Source organism: Lepisosteus platostomus, chromosome 19 (assembly GCF_059453375.1).
Source record: "Lepisosteus platostomus isolate fLepPlt1 chromosome 19, fLepPlt1.hap1, whole genome shotgun sequence".
NCBI lineage: Eukaryota > Metazoa > Chordata > Actinopteri > Semionotiformes > Lepisosteidae > Lepisosteus > Lepisosteus platostomus.
In genome coordinates, this window is record NC_142629.1 from 966918 (window position 1) to 991586 (window position 24669).

At 51.4% G+C, this 24669-nt stretch overlaps 3 protein-coding genes across 3 annotated transcripts in view; 2 read left to right on the forward strand and 1 right to left on the reverse strand.

Moving 5' to 3' along the window:
* lmtk2 (lemur tail kinase 2) overlaps window positions 1-15652 on the reverse strand; it is a 47389-nt gene extending 31737 nt beyond the window's left edge. Inside the window, exon 1 of the mRNA XM_088612133.1 lies at window positions 15512-15652. Coding sequence (XP_088468259.1) covers window positions 15512-15611 — 100 coding nt within the window. The 5' untranslated portion in view covers window positions 15612-15652. The remainder of the gene's footprint in view (window positions 1-15511) is intronic.
* Window positions 15653-17153: 1501 nt separating this feature from the next.
* LOC148644762 (parvalbumin beta 2-like) lies at window positions 17154-20496 on the forward strand. The gene is made up of 4 exons (XM_088612152.1): window positions 17154-18974; window positions 19284-19416; window positions 19748-19857; window positions 20236-20496. The coding sequence occupies exons 1-4, from the start codon at window positions 18914-18916 to the stop codon at window positions 20259-20261; spliced, it is 330 nt and encodes a 109-aa protein (XP_088468278.1). The 5' UTR covers window positions 17154-18913; the 3' UTR covers window positions 20262-20496.
* Window positions 20497-21154: 658 nt separating this feature from the next.
* Window positions 21155-24284, forward strand: LOC148644763 (parvalbumin beta-like). The gene is made up of 5 exons (XM_088612153.1): window positions 21155-21472; window positions 22452-22526; window positions 22966-23098; window positions 23700-23809; window positions 23970-24284. The coding sequence occupies exons 2-5, from the start codon at window positions 22466-22468 to the stop codon at window positions 23990-23992; spliced, it is 327 nt and encodes a 108-aa protein (XP_088468279.1). The 5' UTR covers window positions 21155-21472; window positions 22452-22465; the 3' UTR covers window positions 23993-24284.
* The last annotated feature ends 385 nt before the right edge of the window (window positions 24285-24669 follow it).

Sequence of the window (24669 nt, forward strand, 5' to 3'; positions counted from 1 at the left end):
TGACTTCTCATGTGTCGCCAGGGCCGGGTCAGCGGAGGGTATCCGTGACTTGCCCTGTCGCAGCCGGCTGTGGCTTGCCAAGAGTCTGCGAGCTCGGTGGGACAGCTGCACCCCTCCCCTGCCTGTCTTGGCACCCTGGGCTCTCCTCCATTCCACCCCTGTGCCTGTAGAGATGCACTCGCGGAGAGTTGAGCCGAGTAATTCCAGACAAGCAATAAAAAAAAACAAACAAACAGACACTGCGATTCTTTTTTTAGAGCATAATTGCGGCGACTGTCCTAATTTAGGCTTTTAAAAGCCAGACAAAAAGTTCCTCGGCGGGAGAAATCCCCCGACTGTGAGCCGATTCGTTCAACTGGAAAGCGCTCCAGCCTCCGTGAAAGGCTGAAGCCGCATGGCACCGAGACGCAGCCGGTACAACTCAGCCCCGCTCCAGGTTCCCACACCTCTTTCCAAGAGGCCATGAGGCAGAAGAGCTTCTGCAGCACCAGTTTTGCCTGCTAAGCGATCTGCACTGCCCTGCGCTTGTCCACGTGCTCTGCAAACGAAAAGGGGAGAGAACGACTGCGAAGGGGTGCCGATGGAAGCGGAGCTGAACGAGGCCAGTCCCGTCTCTCACTCCACACTTGGGCACAGCCTCTGCCCCTTCCTGCCTGCCTAGCACAGGCCACAACTTCCGGCTCGCCGACACACACGCGAGGCTGGCGCACACAAAGGGGGGAAGGATATTCCGAGGTACATCTGTGTTTTCTTTCTTTCTTCTTCTTTTTGCTGGGGTTCCCCAGCCCCTGCCTGGTGCATTTCCGAGGATCAGTCCACGCAGTCCTTGGCGTCCTGGGGTGAACCGCACGGAAAGAACCATCGGATTTATAAGAAAACAGCACAGCTCTACAGCGGAACCCCAGCGGCCAAGTCCAGAATTCTCCTCTCCACACTGAGGTGCTGACCGCCTCTTTGCTTAAATAAACATGCTGTCCTCTCAGTGAGAAGCTGTGCACTCCAGAAACCAGATTTTCCCGACTGCCTTTTAGAAACACGAAGGTCATGACTGAGATGGGGCCCTACTGGTCATCTAGCTGGTTTGGTTGCTAGTAGCGAGTTGATGCCAGTATCTCGCTCAAAGCCAGGGTATCAGCTAGTTTACTGAGAGGAGGAAGCACTGAGTGCCGTATTAATCCTTATTTAGAGCTGCTAGATGTAACATTCTCTCCTGCGACAAGGACTTCTGTGTTTGCAAACGCGGCCCAGGGAATTCACTGCACAGGTATTCAAACCGCTCATAACAAGAATGTTATTTCTGTAACACAATGGATTCTGAACAAACTACAGTAACAGCAGGTTTCAGGTACATCTTCCACCAAGTAACAGGAGTTAAAAAAAAATGTCTTCATCAATCAAATCCCTGAATACATCCCACAGCCCCCATGCAGGTACAGCAGCTATGTTACCCTGCAGCTCACAACTGACAATCCACTGGAGCTCAGCAGTGTGAGCCTGGCCAGTACCTGGAGGGAGACTCCTGGGAGAGCTGAGGCTGCTGCTGGTTAGTGGAGCAGTAGGGGGCGCTCACCCTGTGGTCTATGTGGGTCCTAATGCTCCAGTACAGTGACGGGGACACTCTACTGTTAAAAGGCGCCATCCTTTGGATGAGACATAAAACCGGGTTCCTGACTCTCCATGGTCAGTAAAAAATCCCAGTGCATTTCTTAAAAAGATTAGGGGTCTTACCCCGGTGTCCTGGCTAAATTTACCCCTGGAAACCATGGCCTTCTAATAATCCCCCTCTCTGAACTGGCTCCATCACTCTGCTCTCCTCCCCACTGAGAGCTGGTGTGCAGGGAGCATACTGGTGCTGCACACTGGTGGTGGTGGTGGTGGAGGGCATCCCCATTACCTGTAAAACCCTCTGAGTGGAATGTCAGAAAAGAGCTATAGAAGTGTGAGGAATTATTAAATGAACATTAACAAATCTAAACCACGTTTCACAGCTATACCACCGATATACTGTACTACTTTTCATTCCATTTTATAATTTTAATTCATACGGATTGGACAATCACACAGGGTTACACCTACACTTTCTTGGATAAATCAGCATTTAGGGCTTAATCAAATGTGGAGGCTACTCTGTATCTGCCATAACGCTCCACTTCTCCTGCCAGCGATCCAACAGTGCAGCACCACAGACTCACAAGGAATCAGCCTGACCTACATTCAGTTCACACAGAGTTATTTTAGGACTCAGAAAGCGCCCCTCCCGAGCTGCACCCCCCGCTCCACGCCCAGGGTGGTGCACTGCCGGAGTCGGGAGGCTGCGATTCGGGCCCTATGCTGTACTCCACGAGCTCCGAGCTCTGATCCCGCTCCAGCTCCTCAGTGTGCACAGTGCCCTTGCCTCTCAGGATGCCTGCGTGAGGATCCTAAAACCTGATCTGCAGTTCATTGCTATATAGGTCACTTTGTATACCTGTGATCCTCCCCGGAGAGCAATCACAGCACAAACTGACACTTATCGCATCGCCCGGGCAGCGTCTCCAGACTGCGATTGTTCTCCAGAGGAGCCAGGCCCAGCCGCAGCCAGCTCTAACCAGCGGCACCACCATCACGGCGGAGCGATTCATTTTCATTTCCAACAAACCCCAGACAGAAGCGCCGGCAGGCCCTGGGGAGAAGAGCACGACCGCGCAGGACCCCGGAGGGAGCGAGACAGAGGCAGGGACAGACAGAGCGTTCGTTCTGGGTGGACACACGGAGAGGGGTCTCGCAACATGCAGAAACACAGGTGCAGGAACCCTATTTATGCCTTTAGTGCCGGACCACAAGAGTTGTTTGGTGATGCACAAGACCGATCTCAACAACAATTCTTGTTAGAGAAGGTACATGACAAGTATTGTTTCTAGTAATCCCCAAGCAGACAACGTTTAACATGTTGCGTCAACACTTCCTGTGTCCTTGGCAGATCCCACTGTCCCGGACACAGATTAAAAATCAACTTGCTCAGCTCGACAGAAAGCAGGCACAATTCAACAGGAAACTGTGCCCGACAAGTATTCTCCCACACGGCAAGAGTGATGCATCAAACACTCAACCCCCGTGGTCGTCTCCGAGACGGAGCGACACAGCGACACTGTGTGGAACAGGCCACATCCTGCCCTGGATTCCTCACTCTGCCTTTGTTGCTTCTTTAAACACCAAGAATACAAGGTTACTGTATGAGGTTTAATAATGCATCAAAGAGAGCAGGAAAACGAGTGCTGCATGATCCAATAGCACTGCGGCCGATTTGTTTCATCACTGTACACAGTGGTGCAGAGGGAGAACCGGCATGGTAACTGCTAGTGAAATATACATACTCGAAAAACACTCCGCTCTCTCAGACGTTTCAGCTTTTAAGAACAGCTTTTAAGTTATAAAAAAATAACACAGCTGACAAACCCCCGCCTGAACAGTACAGGGCAGGTCTACAGCTAGCAGCCAATACTTCAGAATGGATCGGAGAGTTAATTACCGAAATGAGTCTCAGGAATCCTGCACTGCATCAGTAACGCATTCATCTGAGTCACGGGTTCGTATTAGGAGCTGGCAAGCCTCAATAAATTATTTAGATGGCTCGCAGTGTGCTTAATAAGGACCTGACAGCTCACATTTCTCTCACCTGCCTACAGAGCGTTTAAGCACAGTTCTAACACAGGGGCTCAGCTGAAAGTAAGCTGGGTGAGCTCCTGGGGTGACCAAACCAGCTAGAACGGTCACCCCTCATTTCTCACCCTATTGAGTGTGTTGGAACAAGTCTGGAAAAATAAAAGTCTCCCAGCAGGTGCAGCGCGAATCACGTGCACGTGCCACTAACTGTCCGCTGGCAGAGGAAGTGAAAACTAATCAATCAGCCCAACTGACTCAGTTCGACAGCCTGTTAGGCTGGAAAGAAAAGGTACAGACCAGACCGACCTTGACCGCCTGGCATGGATCTGTTGCTGGACTGCAATTTCCTGCCATGATGTTTAATCACCTCAGCAAACACAGCTTTAGAAAAGGCTGCTCACTGCCTGCTGCCAAATGTGGTTTCTCTTAACTAAAGATGCAATAAACTCTGCACTTTCCACTGGTAGGGGCAAAGAAGCTCAGGGATTCTCTGCACAGTCAGGGCCTTGATCCCCGAGAGATGCTGGATTTGTGGGTCGATTCTGGGAGATATGTTTCCATACAGGAGAACCAGACAGTGCAGGGAAACGCAATGACACCAGTGCGGTGCCCATGCTGGAAGAGTCAGCACAACGCCGGTCTGCGACTTCCAACTCTGCAAAACCCTGTGGCTGATCAGTGGTTGCTCAAAGTTAATGTACGTTTCAGGGTTCCTCCAAGGTAGGCGTGTTGCAAATCATCTTCCAGAAATAATCTAGGTCCTGAATCCAGCCTGAAGCCGGAGTGGGACGAGTGCAGCTGTCACAGTGCGCTTTCATACACAGAATATGGGGGCGCCGGCGCCCACCCCAAACACCCCCACTCTGCTCATCCACTTCCACCCCACGTCACAGAAAGCGAGCGGGTGGAGAAATCTGCGCTCAATCAAACTATTCACTCGCTCGCTAATGTCGAAGTGAGCCCAAAATAGCACGGAGAGAGAGAGTCCCCTCCGCCTACAGAGGGTCTGCTGTCTGTAAACGGCCGGAAGATAAACAGGTTTATGTTTCCACAAATAGAGACGCCTGTCACCAAGAACGCTCATCAGGCTGATGACTAAACGGCAGTATGAAAGCGTTAGATCTGGCAGGATGAATTAGAAAAAAGTGCAAAAAGAGAACAATCTTACACTGCTCAGTTGCTGTAGGTTAGGCGAGCCAAGCGACAATGCAGCCACGTGATATTTTCCCAGTAGTTAGCTATTTGGATAAGAACGTCCGATAAAGGCCTACCTGTCGATAAGAGAGGCCTGCACGCCTCCGACTCCACGCTGACCTTGACTGCGAGAGCAGTACGCTGGCCCAGCAGACTGAAGCCCGGTCAGAACCACCGACTCCCAGGGTCTGCAGTGTACATTTCCAGCTGGGAACCCCCATCTCCACTCCTGCACACACGCCCTGCTCTGTTCCACAGCCCCACCTTTCAAGACCACACCCGTCAGTCCACCCTTCCAGTAAAGACAGCATCGCCACCTACTTATCCTCCACTGAATCCATAATGGCCTGACTGCAAGATGTACTGAGAAGAGCCATCTTTATCCACTTAGTTCTTGAACAGCACAAGATAGCATCCTCTGCATTCCTGGAGAAAAAAAGGCCCAGTTATTTCTATGGGCTGTATCAGCCTGGGGCCAACCAGAGGCGAAGGCTGTGAAGTGGGACCTCACCCCGGAATGGGACACAGGCCCATCGCATGACACACACACAGACAACCGAGACATCAAGTCATCACAGCCACACAGAGAGAACATGCAAACTTCCCACAGAAGGTGCCCCATTCCAGGACTGAACCCAGGACCCAAGAGGTAGGAGGCAACAGCACCAGCCGGCACACACTGTGCCCCCTACTGCAGCTCCAACACCTGTAAGACCTTCTACACTCAGCCAGAACCAGGAAGTCTATTATTTTAGTAATAATAACCCTTATATTGATATAGAACTTCCCTGTAGTCCGCACTGGGCACCGGCAGGCAGCTGCTGTCCGTTCTGGAGGACCTGAGCACTTACCTAGTAGTCCCAGGGCAGCTCTCTCCCCTGGGGGCCTGCCGTGAGAGGAGGGGTGCTCCCGCGGGACAGGCCTGAGCACACGGGCCTGCGGTCAGGCTCTCTAACCCATCTGGGCCTAGTCCCCATGCAGATACCCAAGGGCACCCAAGCTCTCCAGTGTTCCTGGGGCTTCGGGGCTCGCTCACCCCACAGATGAGAGTCTCCAGAATGTCAAAACCCGTCGCCACGAACAGCCGTTCGAGACGGATGTCCACCTTGCTTGCAGAACTTGGAGAAGTCAAAGAAAGTAAAACCTCGGCTCATTGCAGCGAACCCGATGAACTCGGAACTGGGGGGTGTGTGTGTGTGGGGGGGGGTAATGAAATAAGGAGTAAGATCTGGGAGCGAAACCACAGGGCATTGAGACAACCACACAGCACCACACTGGGAGAGCCTGGGAAGTCTGGTTGCTGTAGAGACTGCAGCGGAGGAGCCTGACTCGCTGACAAAGCCAGAGTGTTCCTCTTTCCCCTCCGACTTCACCGACTCGCTCATTTATCAAGCCCGGTCGATTATTAAGAGGCTACAAAGAGAAACGCACGACCATGAGTGTCGCTCAGCGAGTTCTATTAATATCACTTATCTAATCGGAGACGGGGGAGAGCTCCCTGCTCACGACCTCAGCCCCAGTTCAAACGTTATTAAACCTCTGTGTAGGAGGAGCACTCGTGCTCAGCAGGCAACACAAAAATAAGCTATTTCCTCACACCCCAGGAGAATGGACTACAGGGACTGTCGCAGACTTCGAGCTGACCTGTCTGAAGGTCTTTACGGGTACTGATGTTTCACTACTGCTTCAGAGATGGTTAAAGACAGATTCTGGGTCCAAAAGCAATATATAACGGGTAACTGAAGTCACAGAGACACTGAAAGAAATTATTCAAACGATTTTCCATTTTGGTTCTTTTAGCTGTTTAACTTACACCTCTCTCTTCTCCACAGGTGAGAAGCCCCACTCGCAGTCTCACATTCCGACTACAACCCACTCGTGATGTAGGATAGAAAATAACACCGCTGACAACAACGAAAGGCGCACACAGGCTGCGGAACCTCGTGGAATAAGGCTCTCCTTGGACGATCTCAGCCCTGTCTTGGCAAGTAATTGCAACTGTTTTCTTTACCCGACTGCACTGTGACCAACATTTAACTGCATTAAACTGCTGACTCAACTCCCCAATAATATGAACTCCGTTACATATTAACATGCAGCACCAAGGAGAAAACAACCGCTAGTGCCCAGCGCAAACCCTTCTGCCCAGACTACTCTCTGCCCTTCCCAGCCACCCTCATCCAGCAGGCTCTCAGGAAGACAGGAGTAGTCCTGCGTTTTCATTTTTCTCTGTGGCTCACAAGTCTCCATGCTCCGCTTCCCACCATAAATTAATAAAAAGGACTCTCTGCAAAAGTCACTTCTATTTTTAAGACCGAACTGTCACAGTCACAGCAGCACTAAACCAACTCTGCCTTCCAAAAACACTGATGTTCGGCTTTGGGCAACAAGGCTCAGGAGCAGGACAGACCAGCCCGGGCAGGAAGAAGCCTGGAAGACGTGTGCTCGTTTCCTGAAGCTTTGCAAAGGTTCACAGAGCAGAGATTTGCACGGAGATGCTCTGGCTGGGCTGAGAGCCTCAGAGCCGTACTACTGCAGGAGCTCTGTATCCGTCCCGTCCAGCTTCTCTGAATAAAGCACACCCCTGGAAGAGTCCCAGCCGTGCAGCAGCAAGTTCAGGCACAAACTGCAGCGCAGACATGTCCTTTCTCTTCACTGTTCCATCTACAAGAGGGCGGTCAGGTCCGTCAAGATGGCGGATCTTGCCTGAAACTACATTTCACAGGGAATGACCCGTCTTCTTCCCCTCCGTCAGGTGATGGAGGGAGGCAACTGGTTGGGAGACATTTCAAACCAGTCAGCCGAGTCTTCCAGGCGCCCGTTGAGCTCTGCTGACTGGGAAGCTGCTCTGCTCAGCTCCAGAGGAAGAAGGGAGATTTTCCCCAGAACTCTCTGAGGAGCTCAGCGAGAGACACCACGGCAGGGGCTCCGGAACCCCCTTTCGTCTAATCTGCAGAGACGCGATGGCATAACGTTCAGGAAACAACACAGATAACCAGCAGACACGTGGCCAGCCGGCTTCTTCGGTCCGATGATCTACTGACATCGTCAAGCTGTTCCTTGGAGGGATCTGAGCTGGGTTCCACAACGAGTGGTGGGATTTTGTTCCACTTGTGGCTCTATTGTAGAGGAACGGGCTCAATCCAGACCCCCCCCCTTCTCTTTCACCACAGAGTGATTTAAATGAGAAAGACGGGGGGGGGGGCTCTTCCCGCCTGCAGGCAGAGGCAGAGAGCTCTTCCCAGCTCTGGGCAGGCTCCCCGCTGTGCTGGCCGAAGCTCGTCCGCCCAGGGCAGTGCCCTCCAGCAGGGCCTTCACAAAGGCAGGCGCACATGAATGGGGCGCGGCACTCCCACTGTCTCAGGGGGTCACCGGGGGCGCAGGCCTCCCGCCGGGCTCCCCCGCACGGGCCGCCACGCTCTTCCAACAGCACGGGCAGCACCGCGTCCGGCCCCTGACCCCTCTGACCCCCCTGACCCCTCTGCCGATGGAAAATGTTCTGTCACTCGTCTCCTGCAAGGCGATCTGTTCACACCAGGGCGCCCTCTGACCTGACCCGATAGAGGCTGGTGCAGCGAAGAGCACAGAGCACAACAGAGAAAAAGTGTACAATTCACATCAGGGGATGTAACACTACAGCTGTACCAGGCACAAGGTAAACCTCACTTGCAATACTGCGAACAATTTTGGTTGATGCATTATAAAAAGAAGAAAGCCCAGGTATGTTTCCAGTGCTGAGTAATGTCTTATGAAGATTAATTTAAAGATCCAAACCTTTTTAGTCTAGGAAAGGAGGAGACTACAAGGAGACCAGAATGCAAGTATTCAAAAACCCTCAAAGCCTTAGTAGTGTGTCAACAGTGCAGATCACACTGGAGGACACAGGCGAAAACCACCCAGAAGAGCCTTAAGAAACTGAGCATGTGAGTGTGTTACAGTAGGTCGCTCTTACACAAAGAGTTGTGGGAGTATGGAACAACAACCCAGCAAAGCTGCTAACATACTTGACCCCTTTCTAGAAGCAGCTGGGTGAGAAGCTCGGTAACTTGGCTACTAGCAGCCTCACAGGCTAGACAAGCCAAACCGTCTTTTCTTATCGTCAACCTTTAATTTTCTGATGAAAACCCCGAAGCAGGTATCGACGTTAATGTGCCTCAGGCGCAAGCCCTTGTCAGCACTCTTATCCTGCAATGTGCTTCCAGAGGAGAGGCCAAGAATGAGCCCCGTTTCCACTGCGGCATGAAGCAGAGTAGAAAGTTCACACTTCAGTTACCTTAAAGCACACAGCATCAATCACCACAAACAGAAAAGGGCAGCTCAAACCCCATATAGGGAAATATGGCTTAGACCAAGTTGTTTTTAGCCCGATTTTCAGAATGTAACAGCGTGGCACAGATACATCGGTTACAGCATGACCTGGATGGAGGAACAGAAGACCTTGGTTTATCAGTGCTCCAGATATTCAGTGAACCAGTCAACACTGATAAAACACCCCCAACGATGCGATAAAAAACTCAATGAAATCTGTGTTTATCTGTATCAAATGGTTTCCACTGGCCTCTACCCTTCCCAGTGTAATTTTCTAGACAATCCTTTGCTCCCATCCCTTCGACATCTGCCGTGCTCTGAAGGTAGTACAGACCCGCCCCCCCCGGCAAACTTTCTGAATCCACTGCAGACACTGCACTTGCATGTGCATGTGCATTTCAAAACACACCAGTCGTGCAAGAGAACCAGTCACACCCCAGGACACCACTGGGCCTGTGATCACAACTGTCTTCGGACAACAACAAAGTAAAGAAGAAACTCGTGTGCTGGCAGCATCCGAGTAGGAGTTCCCAAGGATTTGTTTTCACCGACCGCATCCCGCCAGCTTAGAAATCTGAGCTCCTGGGCAGCTGGAGAAGTGGTGACCCTAAACAACAAGAATCTACCTGCCATCTTATCAGGAAGCCCTGGCAGTTCTCCGCAGAGCCAAAGCTTGACGATCCAGCCCATCAACACGCTATGAATAGCTCCACGTTTGAAAGGGCCAGGATTTACATATATTAAGCGCCGCATTTCCATAAAAACCAAAAGGAATCAAGAAGAGAGATAAAATTCCTTAGATGTGTCTGTCAAAACCGCTTTGTTCCCTGCACAGTAATGTCTAACGTTCCTACCTCCACTAAATCTCACCTTTCCTTCTTAAAATACTAGAACCCGAAAAAACCCCCACCGTACCTGAACCGCAAATCTAGGACTTCGACGGGCGGACCCACAGATCCATCCGAAGAGGACGCGGTGATAAAATACGTGACATGTTATCACCCATTAAGGGGGGAGGGTTCCACACACTTTGAATCACAAGCAGTTCCTCTTTGTGCTCTGGGTTTGGAAATGAAAAGCGGAAGAAGCCGGAGGAGCTGGAGCGCTCAGTCCATCACACGCTGGCCCGCAGACAGGGCCGATGGGAACAAGCTGCAAGCAGAGCAGACCGATAAGACAAGGTCATCATACCGACACAGGGGGACTGACAGGCAGCATGGGGATAACCTGCACCAGCCAATAACTGGTGCAGTTCCAAGCCAGCAGTGGAAAACACAGTGGTATAAAGGTATAGGAAAAGAGTAATTAACAATTCCCAAGGAAACAAAACAATAATAAGGGCCGTTCAGGTGTGGTGACGCAGCACGGCTCGGTGTGGTCCCCACACCTGCTAGTTTTCACTCCACCTGCGCAGTCAATTAAACAACTGGCCCCTTAACAGACCTAATAACAGGTTTAATCTGAACTCTTTAATGTTCCTAAACACGTAGGGGCTTGCTGCTTTATTACGGCAGTTCATAAGTAACTGGAGATCTCCCAACTTCTGAAGAAAGGAAAAAAAAAAACTTTCAAAGGTTGCCCAACCAAGCAGCTTCCTGGTTCAGAGCTCGAAATGTTTCTGCTTCACAAGTCTTCCATCGCCACGGACAAATGATGTCTGAACACTGTCCCCTTGTTTGTTTCCAAGTCAATACCGAAACCCGGCCCGGCGCTAGGTTTCTCCCCTCGGAGAAGTGACAGTTTGTTAATCATCGACTCCGGAAGACTGACCACAGAGCCAGAAAAACCCTTCTGTGAGCTTCCACATACAGAGAGAAGCACCGCACTGCATCTCCTTTTCAGCCTCCTCCTCTGTGGTCCCACTGGTGAATGACCTCAAATGTGAAGTCCAAAACATCCACAGTGTCTGGAAACACTGCCTTCAGGAGCGCCGTGAAAACCTTTCTACAGTCTGCAATATCTGGCTTCAAGCTGGGACATGTAAAAGACACAGCAGAGGCTAAAGATCACAAGGTCGGGAGCCTCTGTGGAAAACGGAGAAAAGCCAGATTTAACTATCTCCATTCGAAAGAGAGTGTAAATAGAGAAAGGGTGAGGAAAGAACTCATGGAAGAAAGGGAAGACAATTTTGCACATAACCAGGCAAATAACGCACAGGAAGAAACAACTCTGTGTCTGTTTAACAAAGCAATCACTTCTGAGTTTCACAGCATTAAGCAAGAGCAGGTTTCTCTTATGATTTATGCAAACAGCATTAAAAAAAAATGAATACATCTTCAGAAGGACATCATTCCCCTGCAGGAGAGGCTGTTTACAAGTCATTTTCAAGAATAAAGTTTTGTCAGCACATATCGTTTTTAAGCACTGAAATAACACCATGGAAGCTTTCTGAAACAAAGTCTCCTTTCTTGTAGCATCTGCTGTGATTTCATCCCTATGTCTTCATCACTCAGTCTGCATTATCTCCAGACTTCACTGTCAGCTAATGCCGACATGACCTCCTCCGAACCTGCCTCACTGCTGACAAAACTGTTCCTGAACTATCTGCCAAATTCCAGACACAATTTACTAAAAACTGCCGAGGAGGAGTTTAAAGCAGCAGCCAAAATCTGGTCAGAAAAACGCCTTCAACAATTGCAAAAAAACTGGTCGACATCATTCCTGGAATTTAAGTGCGAAAGACAATTCGGACCTAATTATAATTTCTCCCCTCTCAGTCAGAGACTGGTGGGTGTCCTGAATTCCACACAGTATCTGCTGGTTCCCGGGGATCCCCTGAAACTACGGAACAGGAAAGGCAGGAGCTCTTGAGACAATCCAGTAGGAAGAGAATGAGCATCACTGGGCCAAAAGCTCACTAGCAACTTTTCTCATATGACCTTTGCTTGCTAATACCCCTGCAAAACTAGTCACTCAAACTATCCAATGTCCATAAATAACACAACTGTCAAAGAATGCACAGGATGTGAATGTAATGAGATCAGAAATTCTTCTCCGTGTGACCTGCAGGAACATCGCTGCACTCGCTTCCAGTTAAAAAAACAGACTGGTTTTAAAATTCTTCATGCTTTTATAGAAATTCACGACTCTGATCCTTCATACTATTAAAGCAGGCAACCTGTTAATTAGCACTTTAAAAGCAGGACTGCTTTTATTTTCAGAACAATAGCATCTAAATTGTGTGACCACTCAGATGTCAATGTCAACACAAGGAGATATACCATGTGGGGTGTTCAATTTGCCCCGGATGAAAACAATTGTCCTTTCTTTTTTTTTACCCAGCAGGTTCATCCCGAAATGCCAGTGGAAATTTCTGCATTGATTTTGTTGAAAAGAAAACTCTGCTTTGACATGCCGTCATCCTCCGGGTGCTCTGGAAATCTGGCTCACGAACTCATCGGACACACACGGCAGATTCCTGGAACCGCAGTGCCAGCCCTTCCGATGACACACGACACACGGAAGACACCGCCAGGGTGTCTGAGCAAATCGGACAGCTTCTCCTCGGTCCCAGATACAGCCGAGAAGCAGAGCTAAAGGGCTTCCAGCTGAGCGAGCCAGCGGCTCCCAGCTGCAGTAGTTGCAGCTCTTGGACGTGACCTTTACTTGACTTAGCTCTTCTCTTCCTGCTGCACTGAGGGCTGGGTTAATGGTCCCGACACCGTCCTTACCGCGAAGCTGGTGCCGTGCGGGGACAGAGTCCTGCAAGCCGGGTCGGACCAGAAACGGGCCCGCCGGCCAGCGGCATGCTTCGGGGGCCACTCTCGAAGTAAAGAGGGAGCAGCGGGCCGGGCCTTGCTGGGATAACGCGGTATTTCATCCAACATCGCCACTTTGATGTCTGCCATGCAGGCCCAGTCCAGCTGCTCCGAGAGCAGCTGGGATTTGGCACTTTTCCTTAAGATTTCCTTCTCGTTATAATCCCTCATTAAGCCTCTTCTCCAAAGGAGCCCGGAGAAACAGGCGGGTGGGAATGACATTCACTGAGACTGCCCCAGCGGCAGCGGCCAGGCAGCCCGGGGAGTAAATAGTGAATGAAAGGGCTTCCAGAGCTTCCCCTGCACTATCTACACTCTCCTGACCGACTTCCTCATCGCCACACCAGAGAGCACAGAGGGCTGTTTCTGACTTTTGATCTCAGTTTCGCTCCCGTAAAGGGATCAGATAACCTCACCACAGCAGAAACTCCTTGTTAAAAATTACCCACTTTATGAGCGAGATGGACTGTGCTCGCTTGCGCACGCAGGGAAAGTCACGTGTCCGCAGTCACAGCGCCCTGCAAGAGCATTTGAGCTGGTTTCAATGGTGTGTACACTAAGAGCAATCTGTTATCCCCAAAAGAGGATTCTGAAGTGTAATGATCCATAATGAGCCACTAATGGTACCGCGAACCTTTAAGAAGAGAGATTTGAACATACTGCACCTTCAAAGAGGAACTTCATATTTACAGATACAGTCTCATGAAGTAAGGGTGTTTGTGAGACATACCTGGACACACCGGAGAATGACTCACAAAGAGGCTGGGCTGGGAAGAGCAGGTTATAAATACAGAAAAATGGGCCATTTGCAAGGAAAAGGTGACACAGGACAGGCTGAGAGATGTATTATACCTGGCACAGAGCCCTGCACACACCCTTCATCTTCACAGGTACACACACAGCCGGCAGCCACCTGATAAGCGTTTGCCAGAGAGTCACGCTGGCCAGTCGTTATCGAGAGGACTGCAGGCTGGTCCCCAGCAGGCACTGCGCACCGATGACGTCTCCGCCAGACAGCTGACGACCAGCTTGCCGGGCGCGAAACCGGATTAAGCAGGGAAAGCGGGATAGAACAAGCTGGACTCCCAGGGCGACAGGTCACGCAGGTATAGAAGCAGCTCTGGGCACAAAGGGTTGGAAAGTGGGGTGTGTGCCTGGCATGCAAAAGGGACAAAGAAGGAACCCGCAGCTGGGTTCTACAGAGTAAGAGCAGTGTAAGATCACGCGCCGGCGAGTGGCCGCAGACCTCCACGGAGCCCAGGCGCACCTGGAAGGATCTCCCTAGAACCGAGGCAAGGGACAGACTCTGCTCCCGAGATTGTCAGCTGGTACTGCTCCGTCTCCCCTGCTCCAGTCTGGATCAGCGCAGCTCAACGGCGGAGCTATCGTGCGGCTGAAGTGCTAAATCACCCCGATTCTGCCCCACTTCACCCCCACGAGACGCCCTGCACCGCCCCCCAGAGCTACCCGATCCAGCGGGAGCTGGCTGGGGCTCTGGCCACTAACTGCCCCGCCAGCGCATGGCCGCGGGTCCTTCCTGGGACACAGCCTCCGCCACGGAGCTACCGAACTGGGCTAACGAGGCCCAACAGGGCTAAACCAGTTTGTGTTCTCTCTTTCCCCTCCTGCCCCGGGTCCGGCCAGGAGCTGCGGGTGCTGTCCGACCAGCACCGGCGCACAGCGGGCCGACAGGCCAGAGGCTGCACCCATCCACAGAAAAGAAGAACGGAAAACAGCAACCGGGGGCAAAGCCGACAACCGCCCACCTCACCACCTCTGGTGGCTCTAGAGAGGTTCTGCTCGCCCAGATCAAGTCCGAGAGTCACCACACTGGAAGCACAGCATCACCAACTTCCATCATTCAAACAGCAAACACACCGGGGGGGGTACGATGTGTCTCTTCAAAGACAAATCTGTTTTTTTAAGTGCTTTAATAAAAGAATGTAAGCAGCAGGAGTGCCCACCCGTTTAGACATGAACAGTGAACAGAAAGGTCCGGCCGAAATACAGAAATACTGCCTCGCCGCCTGTCTCCATGCCAACGAACTAGCTTCTGTACGACAGGTCTGCTGAGGGCAGGAGCTCAGCCAGCAGAGACACGGAGACAGACAGAGACACAGAGACAGAGACATCCCCTCCGGCTGGAGCGAGGCTGCGGTCCAAACCGTGTCAAACCGGAGGCGACCATTAATGCCCCTCTAACGCACCGGCGCTAATCCCACGACACCGCTTCATTCCCAGCCTCCCCCGTCATCCGTCATCGTTCTGTATTCCGTTTCGTTATTTTAAAGAGCCTTTGAAAAGGGCTCTGGGGGGTAAGAGATTAATAGGAAGTCGATACCCATTAGCTCGCCGACACACGCCGCCAGAGAACATGTCGATACACCTGGAAACCAGACCGCAGCACCAGGCCAGGGGGAGGAGGAGGAGGAGGGTGAGCAAGGAAACACCCCCAGACCCCATATTTTTACATCTTTTCACTGGATCCGCTGCAAGCGCCGGCGGCTCGCGAAGGGAGAAGAGGCGAGTGTCTCCTTGACAACCGGCCGACCGTGATCTCCGCTGCCCCGGTCAGGGCAGCACCGGCACCGGCACCGGCGGGGGCTCACCTGCGGGTGGATCCGGAAGCGGAGCGCCAGCGGCCGGGAGCGCAGCCAGCTGGAGGATCCCCATCGCCAGCGACAGCGCAGCTCCCCGACGGCTCCCCATCCTTCGGCTTTCGAGAGGAAATCAGTCACGTTCACCCGTCTTCTCCGCGCATATGAATACGTGCGTACACAAATATGTCTCAATGCAGAAACTTGGGGGGTAAATTAACCGTGTGAGATCGATAAAGGCGCTCGCATCGTTGGTTTTCACCCCCCGGTCTCCTTTCTGCGCGTTTCCTAATAATATATCGGGCTTTCGACACTCACTCGCTACAGCGTCTCATCCTCCGAAGGAATGTGAAAGGATCATTACCTTTCCTGGACTAGCATATTAGCAAGGTTTTGTATCACCGACATAACTGTAAGCGGAGGTTAAAAAAGCAAAAGCAACGAACTTAAACCTAGCTTTTAATTGATCAACAGTTCCAACACAATCAAACCCCATCACCGCTCCGCGGCGCCATGTTGTTTACTACGTCACCCCGAGGGGCGGGTTAAAGCAAAGCAGGTGCGGTGCGGGCACCGGAGACCGACAAGGACGCGAACCAATCCGACGCGGCTGCTCTGCCCGTCTGCGCAATTGTGTCCAATCAGTGCGTCCCCTGGTCTCTCGTTTGCACGCCTTGCTGTGCAGGGCTCGGTGACGTCACCGCGTGAGTAATGCTATGCGCTGATAACATAAGTCACTTGACAGCCATGTGAGGCACGCTGACGACGTCAGAAAGTGAAACAAGGAAAGGTACGGCTGACATCAAGAGGGATATTCCTTAATTAGAACTCTGAGCCATTCATCTCGAACCTGTCTGACTAGGTTGAGTGGTAGAGCCTTTATCTCCAAACCAAATCAGTACACAATCTTCCTGAGGCTCCCAGGAAAATGAACAGCACGCTCTGTTCATGGCGATGCGAAGTCGAAAGGTCCGCACGGTTTAATTCTCGTCTGGTGCATTTTGTTTCTTCAGTCCCCGAATAGAGTCTGCCCAGGATAGCGCTTCTGTAAACACTGAACTAGAGTGGGTTTTGAGTCCGGATGACTTTTAGATCCGAATTGACGTGGTGATACGGGTCTGCTGCCGGGTTCCTGGGCTACAGATGAAAAAGTAAAGAGGGCTCCTGAGACCTGAGAAGGGCTTGTGTCGAGGCTAGGGGCGAGGCAGGAGCTGGGGCCAGCGACGGGGTAAGCGCAAGGCTTAGGGTTAGGGGGTCAGGTCAGGGCTGGAGATAGGGTTAGGGTTCAGGCCAGGCATACATTCCAATCGGGGCTTGGGCTCCACAGAGGTCCGGAGTTTGGCTCAAGGCTGGAATTAGGTGTAGGATCAAGGGTAAAATTATTGTTACTATTTGTGTAATTTAGGAATTAGGACTGAGACTGTCTGCAATGTGTGTATATGTGCAGATGTACAATTCACCATCTCTCTTTCCCATTCTGCTATTTTAATGTTTATGAAGTCCTCATGAAGGTCTGAACTGCGCATTCCCAAGACTGAACATGTTGTTTTGTTAATTTAGTTTCTACACGGCTGCTAGCCGCAGCTGAAGATGGTGCTACTGTCAGGTACAAGAGGTCCGGCCGCTCCGCTCCGGGACGCGCTCTTCAGACCCAGGGGTTTCTCCCGGCAGCCAGACCTGTTCCGAGCCGGGATTTCAGGTCCGACAGGGTGTTTTTAGGAGAAGGGCTCCGCGGAGTGGCAGCTTGTGACCTTGTGTGCGAGCGACACGCTTTCTGCAAACGCCCACAAAACATTACATATAATAGTCTCGGGCGCGGGGGGGGCGTCTGCTTTTGAGAACCAGATTTTCAGCTGTCGGAACCGAAGACACTCCTGCTTTGTCCAATGAGCTTGCAAGAGCTTCACAGCGCGTCGCTGGCTCCCTGTTTATGTTGCGCCACAAACAGTCGCCATAGGAACAATAGAACAGCCACACAATCGGGGGGAGGAGGACAGTCTCCTGGCAAAGCGGAGTGGAATAGCTCTGCTTGCTAAGGAGTCGATACCGAGATATATATATATATTATTTCTGGGGGAGGAGGGAGGTAGACTATGGAGTGTATGGGATCAGTCTGCATTAAATAAGACGTTTAAGACTTTTTCTTCTGCATTTGACTACTCAAACAGCAGCGCGGAAAAGCGCCCAGGGCTCTCCGGGGCTCCCCGGCCGAGGGCGGCGGCTCTCCATTCCGGGCGAGACGCTGCTGTTGTGCCCCTTTGCTTCAGCAAACTGCTCCCCGCTGGATAAACGGGCGCTACTCAAGCCGCCATTGCGAAGGGGACTTGCGTCTTGGTTCTCTTGCGTCTGAAGACAGAAAAACAACGCTGGCGGTAACCAGGCCTTTCTGCGCGTGTGGAGCCACCCTTCATCGCCCCCAAACAGGGGCCGCGAGCCAGCTGCCCTGCCCCGCCCCGACACGGGACTCTGCCCGCAGAATTGCCCCCCCCGGCCGGCGCACCACTTCGCCATCTACCGTTCAAAACGGATAATTGCATGGTTGGCAAGTGGGGGGAAAACTGCGGGGGGGGATTCATATTTCAAATAAGCGTTCGGCTTTCCGTTAACATCATTCATAGGTACGGAAAGCAGAATAAAAAAAGAGAAAAATCTATGTGACACCTTTACCAGTTGTACGTGCCGATGACGCGTGTCCGGCTGAAATGTTCTGTGTGCTCGGCGGTGGCGTTCTGGCTCCCCAGAACCCTGTCCTGGACAGCATTCACCTTGACTTTCCGTGTCTTTACGAACTCATAATGCAGCGCTGATGTAATAGGTTCGTGTATTTTTTTTCCCCCTCACTGCACCTTGAACTAATCGCTGGCTCTGCACAAGAACGACCGAGCCGTGCCCGGCTTCTGCTTTCCAGCAACCACCTGGAAGCGAAACAGGAGTAACCTTCTGCGTGAAGCTTCCGCCCAGACCCTTTCCGCGGAGCCAGGGGGAAACGGACCCGGCCAGCGGCTGTCATTTGCAGGCAGACACGTTTGAGAAGAATCAGAGGGGAGATGCGCCCGTGCATTTACTAGACAATCTCAATAGCGAGGGAAAAAAGTCCTCCCTTTGGTCCCAATCTCTGCTTGCAGGCGTGTTTTTCAGGAGATAACATTAAATAGGATATACTAATGGCACGAATAGATGGTGGGTGTTTGTGGGGAGGGGAGGGGGAGAGGACTGGGTGGTAACGCGCACCAAGGCGCTCAGGTCTGGGTCAAGTGGCCGCAGTAACTACTGTACCTGTCATTAACACCTGTGAGTCGGCGCTGGTGGCAAAGACGTTGGAAAACAAGGGCAGATGGCGAGCAGATCGTTCCTAGCGCCCAGCTGGAACAGAAGCGAGCCCTTCCCGGAGTCCCCTCCTCTCCAGATCCAGCCATGGCCCTGAGCGGACTCCTCGCTGCCGGCGCCGTCGCCGCGGCCCTGACGGCCTGCCAAGGTACGGCGCCTTCTGCCCGGGCTCTGGCCGCCAGCGGCGACCTCGGCGGCTCGACAGAAATCGTCCCCGACCGGTTGGAATATGTTTGCATCCACACGCGTGTCCCCTGAAGCTGAAATACTGCTGAGAGTCGCTGTAGTTAACCCCTGGAGTGTGGACGACGCTCTTGTTTAAACTGCACACTTTGACAACCTATTCGGCACTTATTTGCCCCCCACGCGTTCAAGTTCACGTCCTGCGCCCCAGAGCGCGAGTTTCTTGATTTTGTCGCGTTTCTTTGCGGGTTAAAACCGGTCTCTGTCTCCGTAGCCACTGGCTCCTTCGACCACAAGGCGTTCTTCGCGGCGGTGGGTCTGTCCAAGAAGTCGCCGGCGGACGTCGAGAAAGTGTTCAAGGTCCTGGACCAGAACAACAGCGGCTTCATCGAGGAAGACGAGCTGCAGTGAGTATCCCCGGCCGCAGGGCTGCACAGGAAAACAGGTGAAGGTCTTTTCAAGACTGAAGGGAAAAGACAAGAGACGCAACGTTTCGACTGTGAAGCCTTCTTCAGGTTTGTGGCTCCAAAGCCGAAACGTTGTGTCTTGTCTTTTCCTTTCGGCGTGGAATAAACCTTTACCTGTTCCAGCCAGTGGGATTACTGACTGGAAAGCGGCGCAGGGTTTGTCGCCTGGGTCGCCGTATTCGGCCGGGGCGTTAGTTGCCCAGCGGGGCTCCGTGCACGCGTCCTGACGGGGCTCTGAGACTGCACGGGGCGCCCCTCGCCTCGTCTCCAGGTTGTTTCTGCAGAGCTTCTCCAAAGGAGCGCGGGTCCTGACGGCTGCCGAGACCAGGGCGTTCCTGTTGGCCGGAGACTCCGACGGGGACGGGAAAATCGGAGTAGAAGGTACCTGAAGCTGGAGAAAAGAGATCGTACTCCAGATTTCTAAAAGACCGGCTTGATAGCAGGCCCGACACGAGAGCAGGACCTGTGTTGCTGCGCCAAGCGCCCCGAACCGCAGGTCCCGCCCAGAATCGGGCCTGAAGTTCTGAGAGATGCATCTTCCTTTATGCTTTTTGACTTGCCCTGGCGTAGGTAAAGAGATTCGATACCGCCCTAGCTGTGTTGCATTTTAGTACCGTCACACTGCACAAATCTTTTACAAGGTATTTGCTATCAAACGTCTAAATACGTTTTTTGTCAGTTCAAAAATAATGTTTACTGTATACAGTTGCAGCAGCAGAATAAATGCCAGGAACTGAATCTTCCTTTTGACTTTTGCAGAGTTCTCAGCCCTCGTTAAGTCCTAACTCAAGAGCTACAGCGATGTCCGCTGTTCTGCACCTGACAGTATTCGGAGACACGTAACCTGATACTCGATGGACAAGATACTTTTCTCTCTGCATCCGCGTTTGCAATCATAGCATGTCAAGTCCCGCTTCTGTTACTCTTTTCATTAGAAACACCTAGCTGATGCATTGTTAATGTAGACCACAAATTACTGAGTTAATACATTCAGTGTTAATAAAATACATTTGAACCAAACTTGTGACTTCGTTTTTGAACTTACTGCTGCATCTCTGGTTAATATTTCTCCTTAGTGATGCGCCCGAGTTCTGTCCAACAGCGTGACAAGAAATGCCATCGTTGTCTTCTTTTCGTTCGACCAATTTCTCGTTGAGATCACAACCTTCATGAACACAACACAGATTTAATCTCACCTAAAAGCAGAATATCAACGATCAAGATGTAATCATTAACGCCTTATAATTACAGAACTGTAACAGTAATTATTCTTAAAGTATTCTGATATTTTTTTAATTATATTCTTGTAAACAATCTATACACATGTGAAAACCCCCTGAAAGGGTTCTTCAAGATCCCTGAATCTCCTCAGAGATTTGTGGTGAGGTGAGTAAACCAGTTTTTCAGCACGAAACCCTGCCTCTATACTGCATCTGAGCTCTTGCTACATTCTCCTTATTATTAATATTAAGCATGGTGACAAAAGTACAAAAGAAAATCAGATTTTTTCCGATATACATCAGCATATGTATTGTTCTGGTATACATCGCCCACTTGAGTCCTTTGTTACAATTAATTGCAATGTCATAGCTTTACTACCGTGTAATTCATTTTAATTGTAATCAAGCGTTCGCTGGTATCTGAGACCAACTCGAAGCTGTGTGGGGAAGTGTTTCAGGGATCTGCATTCGCTGCGCAAACACCCACACACTCCTACGTGCAGTTCCCCTTGAGCCGCGTGGGTACCCACCGATCCACACTGCTTAGCTAATGAGCAGGGAGGTGTCGGCCGGCCAGGGGGCAGAACCAGTCTCCAAAGCACCGGGAGCCATACCTTCTCAGTCACTTTGCTTTCGGATTTGCGGACCCACAGGTGATCAAACCACCTGCTCACAGCTGATCGCAGGACGAGCGAGACCAACAGCAGGAGAGGCCAGCATCTGTACGACTGAAACATCCCTGGAATAGACAGGAACAACTACAGCACAGCACAGAGGTAGGATCGCTGTTTCAGCACTGGAGCAGCTCAAAGATTGTTCTTGGCAATAGTAGGATTTTCAGAGGCAGGTACTATTGTTACCTGTATTGTGTGCTGTGTTCGTATCAAGAGGTCTCTGTGAAAGTGTGCAAGCACACACTGCGATGGGTGGCTTGCAAGTCTTGTGCATGTAGACCTGGCTTGTGTGAGGGTGAGGTGATGCTCTCCTGCTTAGTATACAGAGGAGCGTGAAACAGGCATGATTTGAGCTCATTTACAGGATGAATGAGGAAGGAGCCGAATGAGAGGGAAAGACAAATGTGTGAGAAGAAAATATAATTCTGCCGGATTAGATATGTTCACCCTGAGCAAGAAAAACACAGAGTCCTCTGGGGGGGTCGCTGTAAAGAAAGAGAACAAGCTGTAGACAAGGGGACCCCCAGAGGAGCCTGAAAAAACACTCCTGAGAGTCGGGCACTTTCATCTGTATCACTGATGCAACAGTGCTACCGTCTGATTTATTCTCTATTGACAACAGGATTCAGCCTGGTGCAGGAGAGATGCTGAGACAGCTGGCTGGATTTCTCCCTAGATTAGAGTTTCAGAAATGTCACGTTGTGTGTACTGTATTTTTTCCTCAGTTGACAACTTATGCATGTATTTTTTTTTTTTACATACGGCCACTGGGCTAATGATCCAGTAATTGAAGTGTGCAGTATGGGAACCGTTCATTTGTAACGTGCTAGTGAACACGGTGATGAGCCAGGACAGGACAAGAACACTTCATCATAAAGCAAGCAGAAGCTAGTCAACACCTTGCGCTCGTACCTGCGTCTCCTTGAGCACGGTCAAGTCTCCAAGCAGTGCAAACCACACTGCCCTCCATCTCGATGAACCTAAAAACAGCTTTTACTGGCACTGCGTTTCTGTATTTCCTGGTCCTTCCTCAGGGCTGTCGCTTCTTAACTGTTCCTTCCTCCTCCTCTCCTGCCATCAGGACTCAGCGCAGTCATGGCTTTTTCTGGGCTGCTGAGAGAAGAGGACATCACGGCCGCGCTCCAGGCATGCCAAGGTAATCAGGGGAACCAGGTCAGCAGAGAGGGAGGCTGTCTGGACTCCTCCCCCCAGAGCACACAGGCTCCTGCTCCGAAGGGCCTCCAGGGGAGGTAAATAAGGTAACCAGGCAACAGGTGGGCTGGGGAGCAGGTACCCGTGGGCTGCCATCGTGTTTTCACTGTGCCGAGACGACGAGTCTAAACACTTCAGAGCCCACCGGCCCCAGAGCTGCTACACACGATGAAAAATAGGGATCTGCCATTTCTCCAAACTGGGGTCCTTCCTGCTTACTTCAAAACCGTGTCCTTGCCGGGGTTTTCTGTCCTCTGCTGCGGCCAGTGCAGTTGCTTGCGGGCACTCGGGATTCTGGCGTGCTCGCTTCGGGGAACAGTGCCGTCTGAAGACAGCGCGGACGCCTTTCCGGGTCTCCTCAGGACTCTGCTTGTCTCCCACAGCGGCGGGCTCCTTCAATCACAAGGCCTTCTTCGCCCAGGTGGGGCTGGCCAGCGATTCTGCCGTGAGCGCGGAGAAGGCCTTCAGGATCCTGGACCGGGACCAGAGCGGATTCATCGAGGAGGAAGAGCTGAAGTAAGAGAGAGAATGAAGGGCGAGCGCAGGGGGCAGAGGGGGGGGGGAGACACCGGCTGAACAGAGAAGGAGAACCCAGGACCCTCCGGCAGAGAGACTGGGGGGAGGTAGATCTCGGAGCACAGTACCTGTGGCGTTGAACAGCGAGTACGGGCTCATTCCTCTCTCAAGCTGTGTGGAAACAATGGTGGTTTCATTCTAACACAACAATATTTAGGTTCTCCGTTTATCTCCTAAGTTCCTAATCTGTACAGAAGGATTATAAAGGGCCTTCCCCCTTTCGTAAAGCATGAGAGAATAACAACACCTATTCTCATTATAATTGATAAAGCAAAGGAACGGGTAAAGGTTTATTCCATGCTGAAAAGAGAGACACAGTGTTTCTGCTGTGGAGCTTCTTCAGGTGTGTGACATCACACACCCTTACGTGTTCCTTCGCAGCCCACGCATGCTGACGCAGCTCCCTTCCCTGCTTCATCTTATCGTTACTGGGCCCAGCAAAATGTCTCCAGGCCAGAGAGGGATGAGTACGTAGGCACGAGCCCGCGGTGCCGCAGTGCAGCTCGTGAAGCCACGTCTGATGTTGCCTTCCTCCACGCAGGCTGTTCCTGCAGAACTTCAAGGCCGACGCCAGAGTCCTGACGGACGCCGAGACCAAGGCCTTCCTGGCCGCCGCCGACCTGGACAGCGATGGCAAGATCGGCGCTCAAGGTCTGAAGTTCCCCAGGGCTCCGCGGGCTCCCATGGGCCCCCGCCATCACCGATTCCCCGTCTCCCTGCGCCCCCGTAGAACCACAGGTGGAAGAGAAGCAGCGACAGTGTGGAAGGAGACACACGAGATGACCTCCCTCTCACTTTCCTTCTTTTCCAGAGTTCCACTCCCTGATGAAATGAGCCCAGTCCAGCGCCGAGGTCCTGTCCGCGCTTCGTGTCTCCAACAGGCTGCGGTCGGAAGGCAGTGGGCACCACTGTACCCTTGCAATGAGCTTGACTGCAAAACAAGAACCAGGCGACGTGTGCGACGTTTATCCCTCTAACCTTACCAAACGCTAGTAAGATGTCACAGAGATCAGGACTTAGGAAACAGGAAGGTGTCTTTTGTAATATCCAGATATGTTTTTCTCTTTTCGCAGAATGGATATGTATAATCTTATACATCTTAATAAATTTGGAATCAAGGCTTCAACAGCTCTTTTCTTTTCCTATTTTCTGCATTTGACTGAAATTATAGATCTGTTTCAGAATTAGAAGCTGCCCAAAGCCTGGAGATATTATCTTTTCTTAGAGAAAAAAACAAAACAATAAATAACATTGTTTTAAGGATGTATGTCCTGGTCTGGGTGATAAAAAAAACATGCAGCTCAGAGACAGGCTCCATTCCTTGTACTGTACACAAAAGCGAGCCAGTGATCAAGACACATTTATTAACTTTATGACAACGCGATTACCACCCTCATTAAGACAGACAGACCTATCGTTTCCAAAAACTAAATCATTACTTGTCCTTAAGCGGCGTCCGTTGTTAGTAGGAGAAATACTGTTTAAACCTGCAATACACACTGACGACGCGT